The sequence below is a fragment of the Bacillus rossius genome, chromosome 15, assembly GCF_032445375.1.
Source record: "Bacillus rossius redtenbacheri isolate Brsri chromosome 15, Brsri_v3, whole genome shotgun sequence".
NCBI lineage: Eukaryota > Metazoa > Arthropoda > Insecta > Phasmatodea > Bacillidae > Bacillus > Bacillus rossius.
Genome location: NC_086342.1, coordinates 44,192,846 through 44,216,112, shown reverse-complemented (window position 1 = coordinate 44,216,112; position 23,267 = coordinate 44,192,846). Strand labels below are relative to the sequence as shown.

Sequence of the window (23,267 nt, the reverse complement as noted above, 5' to 3'; positions counted from 1 at the left end):
ACAAGGGCCTAACTGCGCCCGGGGTCGCTGCACCGCGCTGCCAGCCGTCGCCTACACGACACATGAGTGTCACGTCGAGGCTGTGCTGAACAAACTCACTCTCAGTCCAGGAATGTGTCGAGGTGATGCGTTTTGGAACAATAACTTCCATCGCGAGCTCTTAACTATTGAAAAAAAAAAAAATTCCCTGCAATAACCAAAATTTCATCGACAAATCAAACATTCAACAATGCATGTAAATTGCCCGGGTATATACTGAATTAAATTTTTTTTTAATCATTAGTTTGATTTTAAAATATTTTTAAAAAGCGGTTTTTGATGGAATTGTTGAATGTATTTTTGGAATACTTTTTTTTCTTCTTGAAGGATTTTAATTTTTAGTATACAAAAAAAGGAACTCGGTCACTGCTAACAGCGATAGTGCCAACATAAACACGTGTAGATATGCTTATCGGACCCTGTGAACCAGCCCAACGCTGCTCTAAAGGACATAAATTACGAACTAGAATCTTAACGTTAATGGTCGTGTGAGAATTGCTCGACTATAAATACAGATAGATCCTAATCAACACGAGGCGTGTCACGATATGTAGAGTGGTATGATAATGCGTTACTTCCAGAAATAAATCACTTTGATGGGAATATGAAAACAATAAAAAAGAACACGATAAAAACCAAGGTTTGTGCTCTATTATGAATTATCTAGTTCCATGGAAGTCACTTATGTATGCAGGACAACATCATCTGTAATATATACTACTAGCTGCCCGACCCGGCTTCGCACGGCTATACTAATGGAAAAAAATTAAGCCACATCTCCCATTTACAGTAATAGTAAATTTAAAAAAAAATTCAGTGAAAATTTATTACAATGCTGTATAATGTACCGGAGAGAAAATGAATAGCACCGATGGTTTCCCGACTCGTGCACGCAACGTACAACTGATGTACCCGTACTTCGCTACGGCTGTCTACAGGCAGATCACTCTTGCGCCGCTCATTATACTTGCCCCTCCTTGTGGATACGCCACTGCCGCGCGATGCCCGTTGCCATGGAGACGCAGAAGGCATGAACAATGCAAAATCCTGTTCTCGTGCAGACAAAGTACCCACTGTTGCCTGGTTTTAACCACCCATGGGATCTAATTTTCGGAAAATGTCATCCTGCGTAACATAAGGAACATTACTGTGAAGTTTCAAGTCTGTAAAATATATATACTTGGGAAAAAAGGCAATAAAAAAACAAATTAAACAGAGAGAGAGGAAAAAAAAACAGTAGTTTAGGTTTGCGATTTAAAGTGATAAAAAGTATTTAAATACTAATTGAACTCTTATGAGGGTACTGATATTTTCGTTGTTAATATCACACGGGTGTTTTTTACTTGTATGGGAAAATTAACAATGATAAGGCATCTAGTGCGTGGCAACAATGTTAATAGGCAATAGGAAATAAACTTCTAGCGCCTGCGGCATTGTCAACACACACTTACTACGTGTATTGCATGTTGTATCTAACCCCCTCCAACGTATTTCATTTTAAATTGGACTTTTAGTAAGGATCCTTAATGTTATTGATAATATAATATAGCCTATAGCCTTCCTCGATAAATGTACTATCCAACACTCAAAGAATTTTTCAAATCGGACCAGTGGTTCCTGAGATTAGCGCGTTAAAACAAACAAACAAACAAACTCTTCAGCTTTATAATATTAGTATAGATACTATTGGTCGGGAAATAAATTTTCTCTTTTCCATGAAAATTCGACCATGGTGGAGTCTCTTGTTTTGTCCATAATAATTTTTTGTAATGTGGTGCATGCCAATATAATAGATAATCTGGCATCAAATTAACATAGACTAAATTCTTTGAATATTATTTAAATTTTAGTCCAGCATTCAATGACCGCATGTCATTTTCAGCATACTTCACGGAAGACCACTTTTGAATTGCTTATTCTTTGTTTATAAAATTTTGAAAATGTCTAACCCACACTATTTGGGCAACCTACTGGTGTCGTGAAGTAATAGTCAGATGTTTAATAATCCACGCTCTAATCAGACTGTCAGAATCACAGACCCAGAAGGCCTTTTTATCCCAACATTCCACTGTGTTTGCGGTGGCGGTGAGAAATGGCTGCCTTCCGAGTTGCGAGACTCAGAAACCAGCGAGGTTGCCGGGTTCACAATTCCGTGTCGCCGAAGGTTCCAGAACACACCGCGTCGAGTTGTACCGACAGGCGTCCATGCAGACGTGATTGGTGGAGCATTGTGAATCCCCTACCTGTGGTTCGCTGTCTCAACAGAGAAGTGGGAACTATAGACGTAACTTCCCCGGCAATCCTTCAGGTTTTCGCCACATCTTGCATGTAGCGTAATGTGTACGTCTATACCTTTCTGCATAATTCGTGTTATACTTTAGATATTCAAATATTTATTACTGATGTTTTTTATCGTCTCTGTAAGTTAATAATTACTGGACTTGAGTATTAAAATTTTGGTTAAGATTTGTAGTGTCGAATATTTACGTTACATTGATTGGACAATAATAAAATTTAAGATGATGCTAAAGACCTTAACTTCGCCATGAAGTCGGTGCTAAATAAATAAATATTTAAATAAAAATCTAAATATTTTAATAAAAATGTTGATGTATTTTGCTGTAAGAATTTTAATTGTAATTTTATAAAGTTTTTTACAAATAAGGCTTTGCCTAAATAACATTCAGCAATACGTTGTCTTATATTTTTGCTATTCGCCAGTCGCACGTATGGGATGTGTAAAAAAATATATATAGCTTATGTAATTAATAACTCAAAATTTTGTAAAAAAAAACTCTTGCTCTTTCTGGCAGCGATAGACTAAAGGCAAGCACACACAATTTTGTTTACATGTGAGCATCTTAAGATGCAGTAACTCAGCTGATACACAGTCTATAAAAAAAAAATCTGCTCCAATAAAACATTTTTTTTTAACTAAACTACAAGGAGAGGGGGAAAAATATCAAATTTTTTTTGGGTGGTGTATGAATACCTGCTTCACGTCATCCCGTCAATACGCAGTCGTAGGACGAATACTCGCTCTCGTGTGTGTGTGTAGGTGTGTGTGTAGGTGTGTGTGTAGGTGTGTGTGTGTTGGTGTGTGTGTGTGTTGGTGTGTGTGTGTGTGTGTGTAGGTGTGTGTGTGTGTGTGTGTGTGTGGTGATCTTGGGAAACTTTAGTCAAGCCGGAAACTAACCTGACACGCCGGAGAGTTGATAAGCTTAATTTACAAAACGTCTTCTGAGATTTACGTAATGTTTGAAATACTGCTGGTCTTGTGAAGTGAAAACGTATTTTCACATCCGCTACTCATTGCCGGTACCAGAAAGCAAAAAAAAAAGTTGTCTGTAAAGTCGGTTTACGGACGATAGTTTAACGTGACAACGTCATAACAAAACATTGATGAAATGATTACATACTTTTATGAATAAAATTTAATCATTTTCATTGAATTATCACTATTTGGAATGGATACAAAGAAGGGGTGAAACGAAATCTACAATTTAATTGATAAATTTACTTTTATTAGCACTCATTAATTCAAATATGTTTATTACTTTAACGAAGAGATTATTTTAACTATTACTTTTATACATGTTTTCTATTTAACTTCTTCCAATCTGTGTTATTCTGTTAAGGATAGGACGATGATAGGAAAAGTAGGAAACGAATGGGAGTGTTTCAAGTTCAATGTGCCTCGAAAAAGTCAAATATATGGTTGTTCCAATCGAGTGGAAGAGAGATAGATGCGGCGCAAGCGTACAATGAGCGTAACGAGACACAGCGTAACGGGACAATGTGCGTTACGGGACAATTTTTTCGTGCGTGCAGCAGGCGTTCATCGATTGATTATACGTTGTCACGTCACGTGAAAAAGCTGTGCGACTGATGTGTGCGGGGAGAAGTGTGTGGTTGCGCTAGGCGCCTGCTCCTTCAGAGAACTGAACCCATGACTCATGGCGACAGTCGGCGAGCACTAAGTGGGTCAGCAGGCGGACAGCGCGTGCGCACTTGGGGTGACACCTGGAAGAACTGCAGCAGGCCCGCGGGTTTACAAAGATCATTCTGTGGTTGGTAGGCCTACTTAACGACGAGTGACTGGTTCTTAAAAAAAAAAAAAACAAAGAATTAAAAAGAAGAAGAAAATATTGGGGTGTGGCTGTGTCATGGACTCGGCCGTTAGTAGTACGTGAATACGTGGATATTTGTATTTTGCTTTTTGACGCGTATAGGCCGACATTATACATATATTTTTAATTTAACACCATAATATATATTATATATTCACTGTAACTATTTTACACTAATGTTTTATATGCGCAAACGATAGATTTTGACGAGGGCTGACGATTAAAACTCAAACTAACGTCGTAGCTTCTCCGAGTCAAAAATCTCGAAACGCAGCAAAATGAGCTCAAAATGGCGGCGCTTCCCCTTCCACCGCGCGCAATGCGTCACAGTCCTCACTTGGCGTAACGAATTCTTTGATTTTTTAGCTATCCAATGCTGTAATTAAAATTTCAAATGGAGTTGATAGATATGTGGCTGCAACACCAAAAACTGTATCCCCCGATTTTGTTAGCATTGTTTTTTTTTATTGCCTCCCACTATGGAAGCAATTTTAAAGACGTATTATCGTCAAAGTTGGTGGTCACTATGTTGGGCTACTAAGCGCTGTGTAGCTGTTTGTGTCTAGATGTGACGGCTTATTCCAGTGGGATGTGTCGTTGACGGCGCAGGAAAGCTGTCCTAGCCGCACCAGGAACTCGGACGCGCGCTGGAGACTGAAGCCCTGGGAGGGGCAGGCACTTGGGGCCGTGGGAAGCAGGAGGGGGGAGTGTGTGTGGAGGGGGGAGTGGGGACAGGATGATAACCTGCTCGGGGCGCCCGGAGTCGACCAGCTGTGACTGTGGTCACCCCTGCAGAGCCCCCGGTACCTTTGGCTGGAACACGACACCTGACTGGAAACCACCCTGTACCGAGCTTCGTGTGTTGAACTCTGCTTGATGAACATCACGTCCGTGGTTCACCGCGCTGCACTACGCTGCTTCTTAATTGGTCGTTAATAGTCAGAACTAGACTATTTTTAAGTTCTTATTTTATTAGCAATATCTTCCTATATTGCTAACAAATATTAAGATTGGTAGAAACCGTCTAAAAAAAAAACTCATTCAGATTGGGATTTAAGACAAAAAATAATATCTTAAAATTTTTAAGGGTTTAAGTATACCTTATATATTATAAATAACTGAACATAATTTCAAATATTAATGATGTTCATGATTACCTCCAAGATTAATTAAATTCTCGAAAATATCTACCATATGATTCCTTATAAATATTTGTATTATTTTGTAGGTTACGTATTTATGTTTTATATATTTCTCAAGAAAATTTTAAACTATAATAATTACCTCTTTAATTAAGACATAAAATGCCAGTGACGGTTAAGGCAATTGTTGAAAACAATTGTTTTCGTGGTTGATCAAGGTCTACGATTCTTCCAGGGGTCTTTGAAATTTATTTTCGCAATATACTTCTGTATAATAGGGCAGAGTGTTAATTTAGGCTGGTGGAATACAGGGGGAGCTGAATTGTTGCCCCTTGGAAGGGCAGCCCTTCAGGATTTTTCTGGCAATGGTTTGTTTGTACAGCGACTGGAAGGGCAGCCCATCCAATTTCTGAAAACATGTTTCCTTAAGTGTTTAAATAATCCTGATAACTTGCCCATTGGAAGGGCAGCCCATCAGAATTTTTCTGACAGTGGTTAGTTTAGATTAGGTTAGGTTAGGTTAGGTTAGATTAGGTTAGATTAGGTTAGGTCACTTTACAAACTAACCACTGTCAGAAAAATCCTGAAGGGCTGCCCATTTAAGGGGCAACAATTCAGACAACCTTTCAAAAACACTACTGTCAGAAAAATCCTGATGGGCTGCCCTTCCAATGGGCAAGTTATCAGGATTATTTAAACACTTAAGGAAATATGTTTTCAGAAATTGGATGGGCTGCCCTTCCAGTCGCTGTACAAACAAACCATTGCCAGAAAAATCCTGAAGGGCTGCCCTTCCAAGGGGCAGCATATCAGTCGCCCCGGAATACACGTGAAAAAATACCTGGAATACATTTTGGTAGTTAATCTGTGATAGCAACATATTCAATCGAGAATGACTTTGAAACATTTTAGGTATCAAATACTATAACTCTCAATGGTTATTGTGAAATGTTACGTAGATCATATAAAACAAACATTTAAATTTTTCTAATACAAAATAGGTGTATCTGAAGACTATAGTTATGTAAATGTTCTAATGTCCTATAATGCCTACATGAAAACTGGATATATGGCTCCTAAATTCTTCTTCTTTATTATTTGATAATTTTTTGTTATAAATTTAAATATGCTAACAGATATTAATAAATCCATAGACAATATACAGTTAAGTGTCTTCAAAACAAAAATAACCTATATGTTTTGTTATGCAAAATGTAATAATTGTTTAGTTAAAACTGATACACATCCGATAAATTATTATGTCGGTTGGTATGTTTGTTCACTGTAATTACCTTCCCCCTTTAGGTAGAATTTAACTTGCATATTTTAAAAAATGAACGAACTTGAAACCTCCAAGCCATTCAGAAACAAATGAGCGATGGACTGGTGAATGGCGGTCTGCAGCGGGGATGATACCTCCGAACCGGCGCGACTGCTCGTGAGACACCGTGAGACACCGTGAGACACCGTGAGACACCGTGAGACACCGTGAGACACCGTGAGACACCGTGAGACACCGTGAGACACCGTGAGACACCGTGAGACACCGTGAGACACCGTGAGACACCGTGAGACACCGTGAGACACCGTGAGACACCGTGAGACACCGTGAGACACCGTGAGACACCGTGAGACACCGTGAGACACCGTGAGACACCGTGAGACACCGTGAGACACCGTGAGACACCGTGAGACACCGTGAAACACCGTGAGACACCGTGAGACACCGTGAGACACCGTGAAACACCGTGAGACACCGTGAGACTCCGTGAGACTCCGTGAGACTCCGTGAGACTCCGTGAGACTCCGTGAGACACCGTGAGACACCGTGAGACACCGTGAGACACCGTGAGACACCGTGAGACACCGTGAGACACCGTGAGACTCCGTGAGACACCGTGTGACACCGTGAGACACCGCGAGACACCGCGAGACACCGCGAGACGCCGTGAGACACCATGAGACGCCGTGAGACGCCGCGAGACGCCAGAACTTCCGCGTCTCGTCTCGGCCGTGAACCCGACACCACGCAGACTTGCGCGCGCTTCTGTGCATGTCTCGTCAGCATCGCAGCATGGCTCGCTGATACAATCATATGTATTATGCTATCATTTGTTTCAATTTATTGATCATGAAACTTTCATATAGCATTGTAAATCTACGTTATACTCTGTTGCATTTGGAAAGTTTAGTATCTAAAAAAATAAAATAAAAAATAAAAACATTTCATTTCTCAGCGCACGTGTTTCTTTTTTTTTTTCCTACCGTTCTTAACGTTCAAGCTAAAGTAACACACCATCACTTAAAAAATATATGTACATAAACTAGGCATCCGCAAATTTTACGAACCCAATCAACGCAACACGTCTTAAAGTTGGGTAATTTTTTTTTTTCAAAATATTTGTACTAATGGGCTCGATATAAACAGTCGTACATTCTATTATTTCTTTGCACTACTTGCCCATAGTCAACGTTCCGTGAACACGAAATTCCAACTGAGAAATTTTTTGACGTGATAACGTCTTATAAAATCGACGAACGGCGGCTGCACGCACGAAAAAATTGTCACGTTCCGCCCGAACCGAGCGTGCAAGAACCAGCCAAACCACCGTGCGAGAAAAAAAATCTTCTATAATATCAAAACAGGTTTAAGGCGGGCTTTTTTTTTTTTTTAAACTAATATTGTTCGTGATTACATTTAAACAAATTATTTTAAATTTGCAAAAAAACTGTTAAATGATATTTTGAAAATTAAAAAAAAAATGCCATTTTTTTATCAATATGACGTTACCACGTGAAATTATCGTCCGTAAGCCGACTTTTCGGACAACCTCTTTTTGTTGTTGTAAGTGTGGAAGATGGTGGGTTGGACGCTTGCAGCACTCGGAGCGCTCCTGGAGGCTGTGACCCCTATGGAGGGGGGTGGGGGGAGGAGGAGGGGGGCAGGCGGCGGAGGGGAGGCAGCGGTCGCCGACCCGCCGTCCTTTGGGCGGAACTGGGTCACTCGCCGGCCGGGAGTCAACGACCGCGCGCGGATGTGGGTCAAGATTTGCCATTGAACCGCGCCGTGACGTCACGCGGCCGTCGACCCGGCCGCAGCCGTCTGCACGTACCCACTGCTGCTCCCTCCCGCGTTTCCCGGGGCACACAGCTCCAGGAACACATCCCAGTGGGTCTGCTCACGGAAACCATTCAATAGTTCGCTGTGGGCCAAAAAAATACTTTTGATTTCGGATTAAGTTTTTAAAATGTATTTTTATAAGAGTAAATATGGCTAAAAAAAACAACAAAAAAAACGCATGTTTTCAGAGTAATTTTTAGGTCTAGAACAACTGGTACAGATTCTTGAAAGCAGTTAAGGGACTTGCATTACACCTTTATCTTACTTCTAGATCATATAATGTTACGGTCACAGTTGTCACATGCACGACGAGAATACTGGGCATCTGTTCAGAGCCTCGTACGCTTAGAGGCTATACCGCGCTAGAAATATCCAATTTAATTTTACCATTTCTAAAAAACAAAAAACAAAAAAAAAACTTATTTATACATTAACGAAAAATGTGTTATAAATAACATCTAATGGCCGGCATGCGATGCAATAACTCAATCAATATTTTTTTTGTAATATATTTGAAGTAGGTACACGTATACAAAGAATCTCTGTATCTCTAATCTCTATATCTCTATCTAACTCTCCATGAATATCTCTATATATATTTTTCACTATCTAAATCTCTATTTACATATATACCTCTCCTTTTCTCTTTATATATATGCCACTAAATCTCATTTATATACCTATATATTTATCTCTATATACATTTATTTCTATAGCAATTAAATTATAAATAATATAAGTTTTTACCAATCTATATTTTTTTATTTTTACCTGTCACAAGTGTGACAGTTATGTAAAACACGCGCGAATTCAAATTAAACGTTCAGCTAAAACTTAAAAGCAATCGGTGAAGTACTGTCGGAGATTTAAGATTTTGAACGAACGAAAATGTACACTATTTTTTTTTATATGGATATGTGTTCGGATGATTTCGCTGTAGGAAACACGCACTGCAAGTCGGTGAGTGACACAGGCGGGATGTCTGTCGCCACTCACCACCTGGCGAGTCTGCGCCACTGTCGTGAGTGTCTGTGACCACACCTCGGCCCGAAAACTGTGACCTGGGCACGTGACCAGTCAGCTGTGCTCCACCCTGGACCCCTGGAGCCATGTCACAGTCACGCTGGAGCCATGTCACAGCCACGCTGGAGCCATGTCACAGTCACGCTGGAACCATGTCACAGCCACGCTGGAGCCATGTCACAGTCACGCTGGGGCCATGTCACAGCCACGCTGGAGCCATGTTACAGCCACGCCGGAACCATGTCACAGCCACGCCGGAGCCATGTCACAGCCACGCCGGGGCCATGTCACAGCCACGCTGGGGCCATGTCACAGCCACGCTGGGGCCATGTCACAGCCACGCTGGAGCCATGTCACAGCCACGCCGGAGCCATGTCACAGCCACGCCGGAGACATGTCACAGCCACGCCGGAGCCATGTCACAGCCACGCCGGGGCCATGTCACAGCCACGCCGGAGCCATGTCACAGCCACGCCGGAGCCATGTCACAGCCACGCTGGGGCCATGTCACAGCCACGCCGGAGCCATGTCACAGCCACGCCGGAGCCATGTCACAGCCACGCCGGAGCCATGTCACAGCCACGCCGGGGCCATGTCACAGCCACGCCGGAGCCATGTCACAGCCACGCCGGAGCCATGTCACAGCCACGCCGGAGCCATGTCACAGCCACGCCGGGGCCATGTCACAGCCACGCTGGGGCCATGTCACAGCCACGCTGGAGCCATGTCACAGCCACGCTGGAGCCATGTCACAGCCACGCTGGAGCCATGTCACAGCCACCTCGAAGCCATGTCACAGCCACGCTGGGGCCATGTCACAGCCACGCTGGGGCCATGTCACAGCCACGCTGGGGCCATGTCACAGCCACGCTGGGGCCATGTCACAGCCACGCTGGGGCCATGTCACAGCCACGCTGGGGCCATGTCACAGCCACGCTGGGGCCATGTCACAGCCACGCTGGAGCCATGTCACAGCCACGCCGGAGCCATGTCACAGCCACGCCGGAGCCATGTCACAGCCACGCTAAGGCCATGTCACAGCCACGCTAAGGCCATGTCACAGCCACGCTGGGGCCATGTCACAGCCACGCTGGGGCCATGTCACAGCCACGCTGGGGCCATGTCACAGCCACGCTGGAGCCATGTCACAGCCACGCCGGAGACATGTCACAGCCACGCCGGAGCCATGTCACAGCCACGCCGGGGCCATGTCACAGCCACGCCGGAGCCATGTCACAGCCACGCCGGAGCCATGTCACAGCCACGCCGGAGCCATGTCACAGCCACGCCGGAGCCATGTCACAGCCACGCTGGGGCCATGTCACAGCCACGCTGGGGCCATGTCACAGCCACGCTGGAGCCATGTCACAGCCACGCTGGAGCCACGCTGGAGCCATGTCACAGCCACGCTGGGGCCATGTCACAGCCACGCTGGGGCCATGTCACAGCCACGCTGGGGCCATGTCACAGCCACGCTGGGGCCATGTCACAGCCACGCTGGGGCCATGTCACAGCCACGCTGGGGCCATGTCACAGCCACGCTGGGGCCATGTCACAGCCACGCTGGAGCCATGTCACAGCCACGCTGGAGCCATGTCACAGCCACGCCGGAGCCATGTCACAGCCACGCCGGAGCCATGTCACAGCCACGCTGGGGCCATGTCACAGCCACGCTGGAGCCATGTCACAGCCACGCTGGGGCCATGTCACAGCCACGCTGGAGCCATGTCACAACCACGCTGGAGCCATGTCACAGCCACGCCGAAGCCATGTCACAGCCACGCTGGAGCCATGTCACAGCCACGCTGGGGCCATGTCACAGCCACGCTGGAGCCATGTCACAGCCACGCCGAAGCCATGTCACAGCCACGCTGGAGCCATGTCACAGCCACACTGGAGCCATGTCACAGCCACGCTCTGGACGAGCGCTGTTCTGTTCTCCCCGGCCAAGCCACTTGCTGTCCGCACTTCTGTCTGTTCTGCATCTTGTTACGTGCGCAGACTGTTTCTGCCCTCCAAGCAACAGGTAAAGGACAACACACTAAATTATAAATATATTTGTAAGCAGTTCGATCTTTTACGACCCAATCAGGCACACGTCTTTAGTTGGGTATAAATATGTCAAAATATTTGTACGTGTGTGATCGATATAACTTCTGTACATTCAGGTTTGAAATAATGTTATTTCGTTCGTTCCAGTTGCACATCGTCAATAAATCAAACTGAAATTTTTTTTGTAAATATTCGGTCACGCACCAAATATTAAAAAAAAAAAAAAAAAAACATTGAAAAGTTAATTGTGGTGAATTATAATCAAAACTAATCTTTTAAAAATAAAATTGGATGATAATGCTAACCGAAAATCAATCAAACACACTTTCTCACTTGTTTTTAGTAACCTATAAAATCTGTAAAACCTGTAAAGTAACCGCTAATATATAAATACATATATTTTGATAATTTAGTAATTGGAACCGAAAAAATTGTCAGGGAGCTTATCGATAAAAACTTCCTGCTTCAACCAGGAAACAATTATTTTACCTTTTCAACATATTACACGTGTTATATCTAATTATGATTTTGAGAAACCCGTGGTCGCTCATTTCGCAGATTTAACCACACGGTGTCAGCAGCAGCAGGTGTGCCCATGTATCCCCGAGTGTACACTCCCTGCTGGCCCGCCGCCGTCTCGCCTGCGGTGTGAAGCTGGTGGTCTGTGTATCAGGCGCTATTAGGAATTTTCATCGCTGGGAAGTTGTGCTCTGCCTAAATCTACAAGCCGATGTATTCGAGATTCTTATTGTAACTGTTTTGACCAATAGAACATATACTCTATTTAAGCGCATAATATATTGTAGAAGCCCTAATGTTTATGCAAACGCAAGTAGAACAATTTTAAATTAGGACTATCAGGTTTCAAACTTTTTATATCTCCAATAGAATGACAGTTTTATTTTTTAGGTGAAATTATTTTTATTGTGATATTGGTCCAACTGACAAGTCATTTATTCTGTTCAAAACGGGTATGCCAATTTTTCCTACTGCAGAATAGTGATAGTTGTTTGAATGTTCGATGAAAGGTGAGTGGGCACTAACTCGCACATAAATAATAATTAGAAACATGGGTTATTGCAGAGATTTTGCCACAGTGTCAGTAATGAGATTTTGGTTTCTAAGGGAATCTCCCGATACGTCCCAAACAGTTGTTTTCATTGCCATAATTTATCCCTTAGGCCTGATGATCTTTCTCTGATCACCTGCAGTGTGTGTGTGTGTGTGTGTTTATTGTCCCACCGTGGGGAATCTTCTAGTTGACGAACCCTGAAATGTTGAACTTGGTAAACTGTAGAGAGATGCTTCTCTGGTACACACACGGAGTGAGTCCGCACAGGATGTCCACCCTTCATCCAGCACCCGGATTGTGAAGCAGCACGTGGCTTATGAATGGAGAAGAAACTAACTCGTCACTGGATGTTTGCTCTGGTGTGAGCTGGGAGGAAGCCCACAGGAGTGGAAGGTTGTTCCGTGTAGCGACGCAGGAGACACTCGGAGTCACCCGTGCAGACCACAACTGAACAGCAGCGTCACCCGTCTCGCCTCGCTGTGATTGGTCGCTGCCCGCTTGTCCTCGGCGACTTTCACCACGCCCACGGAAGCGCTCTGCTGGATACGGCCATTTCCGGTTCGCTGGGTTTTCCCGAAGATGGGGATTGCAAAAACTGCTGAAACGCTGCCGGAGGTGGGTAACGTGACTCTGCGGAATCCGGGAGCTGGAGGACCCGCCGACCCCAGACGACATGGCTCTGCGCTGTTGCCGCGCTGAGGTACGGTGTTGCCGCGCTGAGGTTCGCTGTTGCCGCGCTGAGGTACGGTGTTGCCGCGCTGAGGTGCGCTGTTGACGCGCAGAGGTAGGTGTTGACGCGCTGAGGTGCGCTGTTGACGCGCTGAGGTGCGTGTTGACGCGCTGAGGTGCGTGTTACCGCGCTGAGGTGCATGTTGCCGCGCTGAGGTGCGCTGTTGCCGCGCTGAGGTGCGCTGTTGACGCGCTGAGGTGCGCTGTTGACGCGCTGAGGTGCGTGTTGCCGCGCTGAGGTGCGCTTTTGCCGCGCTGAGGTGCGCTGTTGCCGCGCTGAGGTGCGCTGTTGCCGCGCTAAGGTTCGCTTTTGCCGCGCTGAGGTACGGTGTTGCCTCGCTGAGGTGCGCGCTTGCCGCGCTGAGGTACGCTGTTGCCGCGCTGAGGTGCGCTGTTGCCGCGCTGAGGTGCGCTTTTGCCGCGCTGAGGTGCGCTGATGCCGCGCTGAGGTGCGCTGATGCCGCGCTGAGGTGCGCTGTTGCCTTGGTGAGGTTCGCTGTTGCCGCGCTGAGGTACGGTGTTAACGCTCTGAGGTGCGCTGTTGACGCGCTGCGGTGCGTGTTGCCGCGCTGAGGTGCGCTGTTGCCGCGCTGAGGTGCGCTGTTGACGCGCTGAGGTGCGTGTTGCCGCGCTGAGGTGCGCTTTTGCCGCGCTGATGTGCGTGTTGCTGCGCTGAGGTGCGCTGTTGCCGCGCTGAGGTGCGTGTTGCCGCGCTGAGGTGCGGTTTGCCGCGCTGAGGTGCGCTGTTGCCGCGCTGAGGTGCACTGTTGACGCGCTGAGGTGCGTGTTGCCGCGCTGAGGTGCGTGTTGCCGCGCTGAGGTGCGCTGTTGCCGCGCTGAGGTGCGCTGTTGCCGCGCTGAGGTTCGCTTTTGCCGCGCTGAGGTACGGTGTTGCCGCGCTGAGGTACGGTGTTGCCGCGCTGAGGTACGGTGTTGCCGCGCTGAGGTGCGCTGTTGCCGCGCTGAGGTGCGCGCTTGCCGCGCTGAGGTACGCTGTTGCCGCGCTGAGGTGCGCTGTTGCCGCGCTGAGGTGCGCTGTTGCCGCGCTGAGGTTCGCTGTTGCCGCGCTGAGGTACGGTGTTGCCGCGCTGAGGTACGCTGTTGCCGCGCTGAAGTGCGCTTTTGCCGCGCTGAGGTGCGCTGATGCCGCGCTGAGGTGCGCTGATGCCGCGCTGAGGTGCGCTGTTGCCTTGGTGAGGTTCACTGTTGCCGCGCTGAGGTACGGTGTTGCCGCGCTGAGGTGCGCTGTTGCCGCGCTGAAGTGCGCTTTTGCTGCGCTGAGGTGCGCTGTTGCCGCGCTGAGGTGCGCTGTTGCCGCGCTGAGGTGCGCTGTTGCCGCAATGAGGTGCGCTGTTGCCGCGATGAGGTGCGCTGTTGCCGCGCTGAGGTACGGTGTTGACGCGCTGAGGTGCGTGTTGCCGCGCTGAGGTGCGCTGTTGCCGCGATGAGGTGCGCTGTTGCCGCGATGAGGTGCGCTGTTGCCGCGATGAGGTGCGCTGTTGTCGCGATGAGGTACGGTGTTGACGCGCTGAGGTACGCTGTTGCCGCGCTTGGGTTCGCTGTTGCCGCGCTGAGGTACGGTGTTGCCGCGCTGAGGTGCGCTGTTGCCGCGCTGAAGTGCGCTTTTGCTGCGCTGAGGTGCGCTGTTGCCGCGCTGAGGTACGCTGTTGCCGCGCTGAGGTGCGCTGTTGCCGCGATGAGGTGCGCTGTTGCCGCGATGAGGTGCGCTGTTGCCGCGCTGAGGTACGGTGTTGACGCGCTGAGGTACGGTGTTGACGCGCTGAGGTGCGCTGTTGACTCGCTGAGGTGCGTGTTGCCGCGCTGAGGTGCGCTGTTGCCGCGATGAGGTGCGCTGTTGCCGCGATGAGGTGCGCTGTTGTCGCGATGAGGTACGGTGTTGACGCGCTGAGGTACGGTGTTGACGCGCTGAGGTACGGTGTTGACGCGCTGAGGTACGGTGTTGACGCGCTGAGGTACGGTGTTGACGCGCTGAGGTGCGCTGTTGACGCGCTGAGGTGCGTGTTGCCGCGCTGAGGTGCGCTGTTGCCGCGCTGAGGTGCGCTGTTGCCGCGCTGAGATGCGCTGTTGCCGCGCTGAGGTGCGCTGTTGCCGCGCTGAAGTGCGCTTTTGCTGCGCTGAGGTTCTCTGTACCGCGCTGGGGTACGGTGTTGACGCGCTGAGGTGCGCTGTTGCCTTGGTGAGGTTCGCTGTTGCCGCGCTGAGGTACGGTGTTAACGCTCTGAGGTGCGCTGTTGACGCGCTGCGGTGCGTGTTGCCGCGCTGAGGTGCGCTGTTGCCGCGCTGAGGTGCGCTGTTGCCGCGATGAGGTGCGCTGTAGCCGCGATGAGGTGCGCTGTTGCCGCGCTGAGGTGCGCTGTTGACGCGCTGAGGTGCGTGTTGCCGCGCTGAGGTGCGCTTTTGCCGCGCTGATGTGCGTGTTGCTGCGCTGAGGTGCGCTGTTGCCGCGCTGAGGTGCGTGTTGCCGCGCTGAGGTGCGGTTTGCCGCGCTGAGGTGCGCTGTTGCCGCGCTGAGGTGCACTGTTGACGCGCTGAGGTGCGTGTTGCCGCGCTGAGGTGCGTGTTGCCGCGCTGAGGTGCGCTGTTGCCGCGCTGAGGTGCGCTGTTGCCGCGCTGAGGTTCGCTTTTGCCGCGCTGAGGTACGGTGTTGCCGCGCTGAGGTACGGTGTTGCCGCGCTGAGGTACGGTGTTGCCGCGCTGAGGTACGGTGTTGCCGCGCTGAGGTGCGCTGTTGCCGCGCTGAGGTGCGCGCTTGCCGCGCTGAGGTACGCTGTTGCCGCGCTGAGGTGCGCTGTTGCCGCGCTGAGGTGCGCTGTTGCCGCGCTGAGGTTCGCTGTTGCCGCGCTGAGGTACGGTGTTGCCGCGCTGAGGTACGCTGTTGCCGCGCTGAAGTGCGCTTTTGCCGCGCTGAGGTGCGCTGATGCCGCGCTGAGGTGCGCTGATGCCGCGCTGAGGTGCGCTGTTGCCTTGGTGAGGTTCACTGTTGCCGCGCTGAGGTACGGTGTTGCCGCGCTGAGGTGCGCTGTTGCCGCGCTGAAGTGCGCTTTTGCTGCGCTGAGGTGCGCTGTTGCCGCGCTGAGGTGCGCTGTTGCCGCGCTGAGGTGCGCTGTTGCCGCAATGAGGTGCGCTGTTGCCGCGATGAGGTGCGCTGTTGCCGCGCTGAGGTACGGTGTTGACGCGCTGAGGTGCGTGTTGCCGCGCTGAGGTGCGCTGTTGCCGCGATGAGGTGCGCTGTTGCCGCGATGAGGTGCGCTGTTGCCGCGATGAGGTGCGCTGTTGTCGCGATGAGGTACGGTGTTGACGCGCTGAGGTACGCTGTTGCCGCGCTTGGGTTCGCTGTTGCCGCGCTGAGGTACGGTGTTGCCGCGCTGAGGTGCGCTGTTGCCGCGCTGAAGTGCGCTTTTGCTGCGCTGAGGTGCGCTGTTGCCGCGCTGAGGTACGCTGTTGCCGCGCTGAGGTGCGCTGTTGCCGCGATGAGGTGCGCTGTTGCCGCGATGAGGTGCGCTGTTGCCGCGCTGAGGTACGGTGTTGACGCGCTGAGGTACGGTGTTGACGCGCTGAGGTGCGCTGTTGACTCGCTGAGGTGCGTGTTGCCGCGCTGAGGTGCGCTGTTGCCGCGATGAGGTGCGCTGTTGCCGCGATGAGGTGCGCTGTTGTCGCGATGAGGTACGGTGTTGACGCGCTGAGGTACGGTGTTGACGCGCTGAGGTACGGTGTTGACGCGCTGAGGTACGGTGTTGACGCGCTGAGGTGCGCTGTTGACGCGCTGAGGTGCGTGTTGCCGCGCTGAGGTGCGCTGTTGCCGCGCTGAGGTGCGCTGTTGCCGCGCTGAGATGCGCTGTTGCCGCGCTGAGGTGCGCTGTTGCCGCGCTGAAGTGCGCTTTTGCTGCGCTGAGGTTCTCTGTACCGCGCTGGGGTACGGTGTTGACGCGCTGAGGTGCGCTGTTGACGCGCTAAGGTGCGCTGTTGCCGCGCTGAGGTGCGCTGTTGCCGCGATGAGGTGCGCTGTTGCCGCGCTGAGGTACGGTGTTGCCGCGCTAAGGTGTTCTGTACCGCGCTGAGGTACGGTGTTGACGCGCTGAGGTACGGTGTTGACGCGCTGAGGTGCGCTGTTGCCGCGATGAGGTGCGCTGTTGCCGCGCTGAGGTACGGTGTTGACGCGCTGAGGTGCGCTGTTGACGCGCTGAGGTGCGATGTTGCCGCGATGAGGTGCGCTGTTGCCGCGCTGAGGTGCGATGTTGCCGCGATGAGGTGCGCTGTTGCCGCGCTGAGGTGCGCTGTTGACGCGCAGAGGTGTTCTGTACCGCGCTGAGGTACGGTGTTGACGCGCTGAGGTACGGTGTTGACGCGCTGAGTGCGCTGTTGACGCGCTGAGGTGCGCTGTTGCCGCGATGAGGTGCGCAGTTGCCGCGATGAGGTTCACTGTTTCCGCGCTGAGGTACGGTGTTGACGCGCTGAGGTGCGCTGTTGATGCGCTGAGGTGCGTGTTGCCGCGCTGAGGTGCGCTGTTGCCGCGCTGAGGTGCGCTGTTGCCGCGCTGAGGTGCGCTGTTGCCGCGATGAGGTGCGCTGTTGCCGCGATGAGGTTCGCTGTTGCCGCGATGAGGTTCGCTGTTACCGCGCTGAGGTACGGTGTTGACGCGCTGAGGTGCGCTGTTGACGCGCTGAGGTGCGTGTTGCCGCGCTGAGGTGCGCTGTACCGCGCTGAAGTGAGCTGTTGCCGCGATGAGGTGCGCTGTTGCCGCGCAGAGGTGCGCTGTTGCCGCGCTGAGGTTTGCTGTTGCCGCGCTTAGGTGCGCTGTTGCCGCGCTGAGGTGCGCTGTTGCCGCGCTGAGGTGCGCTGAGGTGCGCTGAGGTGCGCTGTTGCCGCGCTGAGGTGCGCTGTGGCCGCGCTGAAGCGCGCTGTTTTCATTTTTTTTAACACTTCAGGCATTTTGGGAAACAGCAACAACCTATCTGTAGAGTTATTTGACAATCTACAATTTGGCAAATTCGCAACAAAAATGACGATGTTGATGTGTTATTTTCCAAATTATTTATATTATTTATTATTTATAGTAAATAATTACCAAATATATTCCAGTATAGTTTCATTATAATACAGTTTTATTTAGCACGCCATTACGTTTGGTATGTAGAGTAATGTTTAAAAACGTGACTTTATAAGAGTTTATGAATATTTATAAAATTTATATAAAAGTATAAATAGGTATTTATTAAGTTCTTACCTCTCGGTATACGGCATTTGGTAGGAAAACATTTCGTGAAAATTGAAAGGAAGTCGATTCATGAATATGTGCCCCAAAGATGGCTTACCCACGTGTGGCAACATAAACTCTTATAAAGTCACTTTTGTAAACATTACTGTACATACCAAACGTAATGGTGTGCTAAATAAAACTTTATTATAATGAAACTATACTGGAATATATTTGGTAAATTAAAACAGTCATTGTAAAAAGCAATTTCAAGTTGAAACATACCTAAAAAATATACTGCTATTACAGTGATTATAAATCATATTCTATTTGTTAACCTCAAAGGACAGGGTTAAATCTTGTCACTGGGTTTACTATTTTAGGTACAGTAATAACGTTATAATCTAATAATACTATCTAATAATAATATTTAATCATGTCAAAAAGGGTAAGGTTAATTATAAGTTGTATTTAAAGACTGATTTCAGTCGTTTAAGCAAAAACAAATATAAATCATATACTTTATGTTATAATATGTGCTTTAGAAGTTTTCAGATTAATATGTTAGTATTTACATAGAAGTATAACTGCTTACGTGTGCGGAAACTTTATAGTAATAACAGTTTAGTAAATTTTAACTAAATGGGTATCATTTGAATAAAATTCCTTGTCAAAAATCAGGTCCAAACTGGAGTTTTATTGAAGCTTTTTCTAATAGTATAACATTTTAGGTTGTTCGTGCTGCTATTAGAGTTGACCGGTATTTACGATAATCGGTATGTAAAAGTTTGTGAAGCAAGAACGGTTTTGTTACGTTGCTGGGTCTCCAATGACCTTTTTTTCGAAGAAAGTGAATCTAATTCTCAACTGTGTGGTAACGCACATCACCTGATCTAGCGAGTAAATAAAATACTGGAACATCTATTCTTGTGTCGCCGCTAGGTATCGCGCTATGTACATTTCATTTGCGAAAGACCAGTTTTTGCATTCGAAAGTATCGATTCTCAAACAGCAACGTCCATTTTCGGATCGAAACCATCTATATCATAGTTTCCTTTCACACAGTTCTCAGTTATAAAATAATCGTTCAGTATGTTACATTTTTAAGTTATTAAAGTAATTAAGCAGTTTTAAGTTCTTCAATAAATATAAAATCTTCAAAGTAACGTTTTATACCATAGTTATTTCCTTGTGGCCAACGAAAACAATTCTGTTCTCGTGATCGACACTGAACAATCTGACAACAATCAGGTATTGGAAGTTAATCTATTTTCTTAACTGTTTGGTTTCAACACTGAAAATATTAAGGTGGTTCCACGTGTGCGCCAATAGGCTATAGCGTCTGCGCGTCAAAGTTAAGCGGAATATGTTCCAAAATATTGTTACGATCTACAGGGTTCGTAATGGATAGCCCATTTAAAGATTTAATTTCACACACAGTTTTTTTATTGCCACTATTTACATTACTAGCAAATAATCTAAAAATGCTAATTAACCAATTGTACTTAAAAATTTAGCTTCCCCAGCCACTCGTTTCCACACACCGCACACCACGCTGGGCCGCACCTCTGGCGCAACTCTCGCCGCAGCACCCCTCGTGGTCCTCCGTCACCGCACTCCGCCGCCGCCGTCGCACTTCCTCTTCGCCGGGATCCCACTCAACGCCTCGCTCGGAACTTCGCTCGGAACTCCGCCGCGCCCGCGACAATATCGCCCGGAACTGAACTCTTCGCCCTGGAACCTTCGTCCAGGGACTTCGCCACTCTATCGCCCGGAAACTCCGCCGCGGGAAAGCTCCCTACTTCACTTAACTGCCCCTGAGGCTGGCGTCCTCGTCTTATATCACAGACGCCATTTCTAGAACTCACGAGCGTGACTGGAGCCTGTCGCGTCATTCCGCGCCGACACGACGGCAGAAATCTCTCGAAACACGTGTCGGCGGCTGCCAGGTGGCACGCGGGACTCCCCAGCTGCGAGGTGTCAGATGTCTAGCTATCAGCGCCGCGCGTGGAGCGGGGGGAAGGAGGGGGGAAGCACGACCCAGGTGCACGCAGCACGTCTCATGTTGCAGCGGCCACATGATGTCAGCCGGCTAGCGCTGCACCTGAGCGCCGCAGCCCTGCCAACATTCGTAACAATATATAAAATCTGTCGTTCACTCAGTCAGTAGAAACCTCTTGGTAATCATATCTGATTACATTTGCAACCATGACAGAATATTATTTTCTTTTGAATAATTGGAAAAGGAAATTTAAAATGTCATTATAAGAACCTATAGAATTTTTTTTTCACTGTAAGTATTTACTTGCAATTGGAATAGTAAATGATTGAAAACGGCCCTAAATACCCAATAACTATTAACGTAAACAATCTAAATAACTATATATTTAATTGGATCCATGGATGCCATAAATGATTTTGAAAAATGATCATTTCGCTCATCCCTAGCTGCTATTTGCGTTAAATGGTGGCAAGCAACGCTTACGAACAGGCAGCGCATTCTAGCGGTGGGCTCGGAAATCACATGTGTGAATCGCATTTAGAAATTTTGGTATCTGAAAAGCGAATATTTTATTTATCTGTTTATATACCACTAGCCACAAAAATACTTCCTTTTTTTTATTCAGTTTCAGACACGAGCCCAAGCACAGAGCAATTACGACCCGGGCGGTGAACGAGAAAGAGAAAACAACACAAACAACGCTAAACGTAAACAGGATATTAATGTGTGTGGCCAAACGAGACCTCAGAAAATAACTACTTTAAAGTAAAATTTAACATTTCCGGTGAAGACTTAAAACAAACAATAATATACCTACTTACAATTGCGATCACATAGCGATCTGTGTGGTCTGAACCACTAACTCCAAGTCCGTCAGTCAGCCTGCATGAGACGACGGAGTGAGGCATCGGCTCTACCCCTAGTAGGCACACACACAGAGCTCGGCTATGGCCGTGTGGAGGGGGTAGCAGGCCGCCAAAGAGGTCAGCCAGGGAGTGAATCAACAGACGAGGAGGAATGCTTACAAGCTGCTGGGGGTGCGGTGTCACGGGAAGCCTACAATTCACATAGTTTCGGTTCCCTGCAAGAATATCCGAAGATTTCCGAAGTTTTCCGTTTTGGTATTAACGCCACTTCAGCCGCTAAATCAGAAGTTTCGAATGAAAACAAGCATGTTGTGACTGACCGATCCTAACCTAACCCTTCGATTTTTTTTAATTTAAATTTTTGAGAGAAATCCTAAGTTGCACGAACGTGGTAGGGAACCGAAACTACGTGAGTTGTAGGTTTCCCCCGGTGTCACCTCTGCCCATTGTTGAAAGCAGAGATGACGAATTGCCCGCTCCCTACTGGGACTATGCGTCCTGATGCAAAATCCACAATCTCCCCAAGTAAATAGAAATTTAAATGGGCCACATAAAAAGACACATCTATACCCTTGTTTACCACCGGAGCAGGCGTAACACAAATAATACCAAAAAGGGCGTGATTGTTCTAAATCAGGAAATAAAATTATATACGTACTTAAATTTGCAGCATTATGTACCAAAAATGAAGAAGGCAAATGCATTTTGAGATAACTATATAATTAAATAGAAACCCTCACGCTATACGCAGCTACATTCAATATCACGTATAAAAAGAACATAACAACTTACAAAATTCCACTTTAACAGTTACCAAATTCATGTGCGGTAATCCAAAGTTCAAATCCTCGTACTTTTCTTGCAATGAAAATTATTACAAAATACTGATGATATTTAAACACACTTCTTTACAGCTTTCATATAAGTAATTACCTATGATTTCTACCGTAATACTGCAACGGTAAATAAATTATAACGTATATCTATACGCCCCAACCTATATAAAAGAAATATAAAATAATTACTGAGTTGCTTTATGAGTAATTATACATTACATCTTTATCAAAACAAACATACATAAAATACAATTAAGATTAACCTTAAATTGTTATAACACTTATACACTTAATGGGAGCTCCCTGTGCGCATTACGTTAATCACACCTAAAACTTTATTTAAATATACTTTTAAAAGGTTTTTTATTAAAGTCATATTTCTAACGCCGTAGTGTGTTATTGTTTCTTTAGGGCTACAGTTTGTTTCTGGACGTGTTCGAACGGGTTGCAAATAAATCACGCCACAGTTTCTCGCCCGGAAAGTTTACTCAAATTTTACCTGCTAGTGGGTTAATTATTCTCGGCCACACACAAATTTGCGCGCTCGCAGTATCGTAAAAATTATGTCGATTTCTAGCACGTATTTGGCGGTCCCTCTTGCAAGCTATAATTAAGGATAAAATACGACTCACGTCAATTCTTCTCTTCAGTGCAGACAAGGCCGACCCACCAGGGCTCGAGCCCTCTCACAGCCCAGCACGAGGCACTGCAGAATGGGCCCGCACTCTTCCACGCCCCTACCAGGCGCGGTGCCCCCGACAGCCGAGGAAATGCAGACCATGATTCACCAGTGAAGTCCAGCACATTTCTTCCAATACATCTTCGTGCCTCTGATGTCTTCACACGTCCCAAAAGGTCCCCGTGCGCACCTGCCGCCTCTCACTCCCAGCTCGCAACTCCCTGATCGGCACTGCGCTCAGCGCCAGTTCATACCGTGGCCATCCGCGGAACTACGGCTTTCAGTTCAGAAGTCTTCAGTAAAAAAAAAAAAAAATTACACACTTTTTGTTGAATAAATTTAACGCCTTTTTTAAATCCCT

General features: G+C 47.8%; 1 protein-coding gene across 1 annotated transcript; it reads right to left on the bottom strand.

Moving 5' to 3' along the window:
* Positions 1–13,007: 13,007 nt before the first annotated feature.
* Positions 13,008–23,008, bottom strand: LOC134539269 (mucin-4-like). Its single transcript, XM_063381093.1, has 12 exons — positions 22,898–23,008; positions 17,393–18,196; positions 16,851–17,092; positions 16,167–16,401; positions 15,874–16,065; positions 15,460–15,693; positions 15,043–15,318; positions 14,700–14,878; positions 14,372–14,606; positions 14,100–14,270; positions 13,539–13,919; positions 13,008–13,115 (listed from the first exon to the last, which is right to left on the bottom strand). Exons 1-12 carry the CDS (start codon positions 23,006–23,008, stop codon positions 13,008–13,010), a joined length of 3,168 nt encoding a protein of 1,055 aa, XP_063237163.1.
* Between the last annotated feature and the right edge of the window lie 259 nt (positions 23,009–23,267).

Coding starts and splice junctions, on each gene's coding strand:
- LOC134539269 (XM_063381093.1), bottom strand. CDS start 23,008: ATGGTCTGCATTTCCTCGGCTGTCGGGGGCACCGCGCCTGGTAGGGGC. Junction 16,066..16,166: donor CAACACCGTACCTCAGCGCG/GCAACAGCGAAC, acceptor CGCGCACCTCAG/CGCGGCAACAGCGCACCTCA. Junction 13,920..14,099: donor GCAACACGCACCTCAGCGCG/GCAACACGCACC, acceptor CACGCACCTCAG/CGCGTCAACAGCGCACCTCA.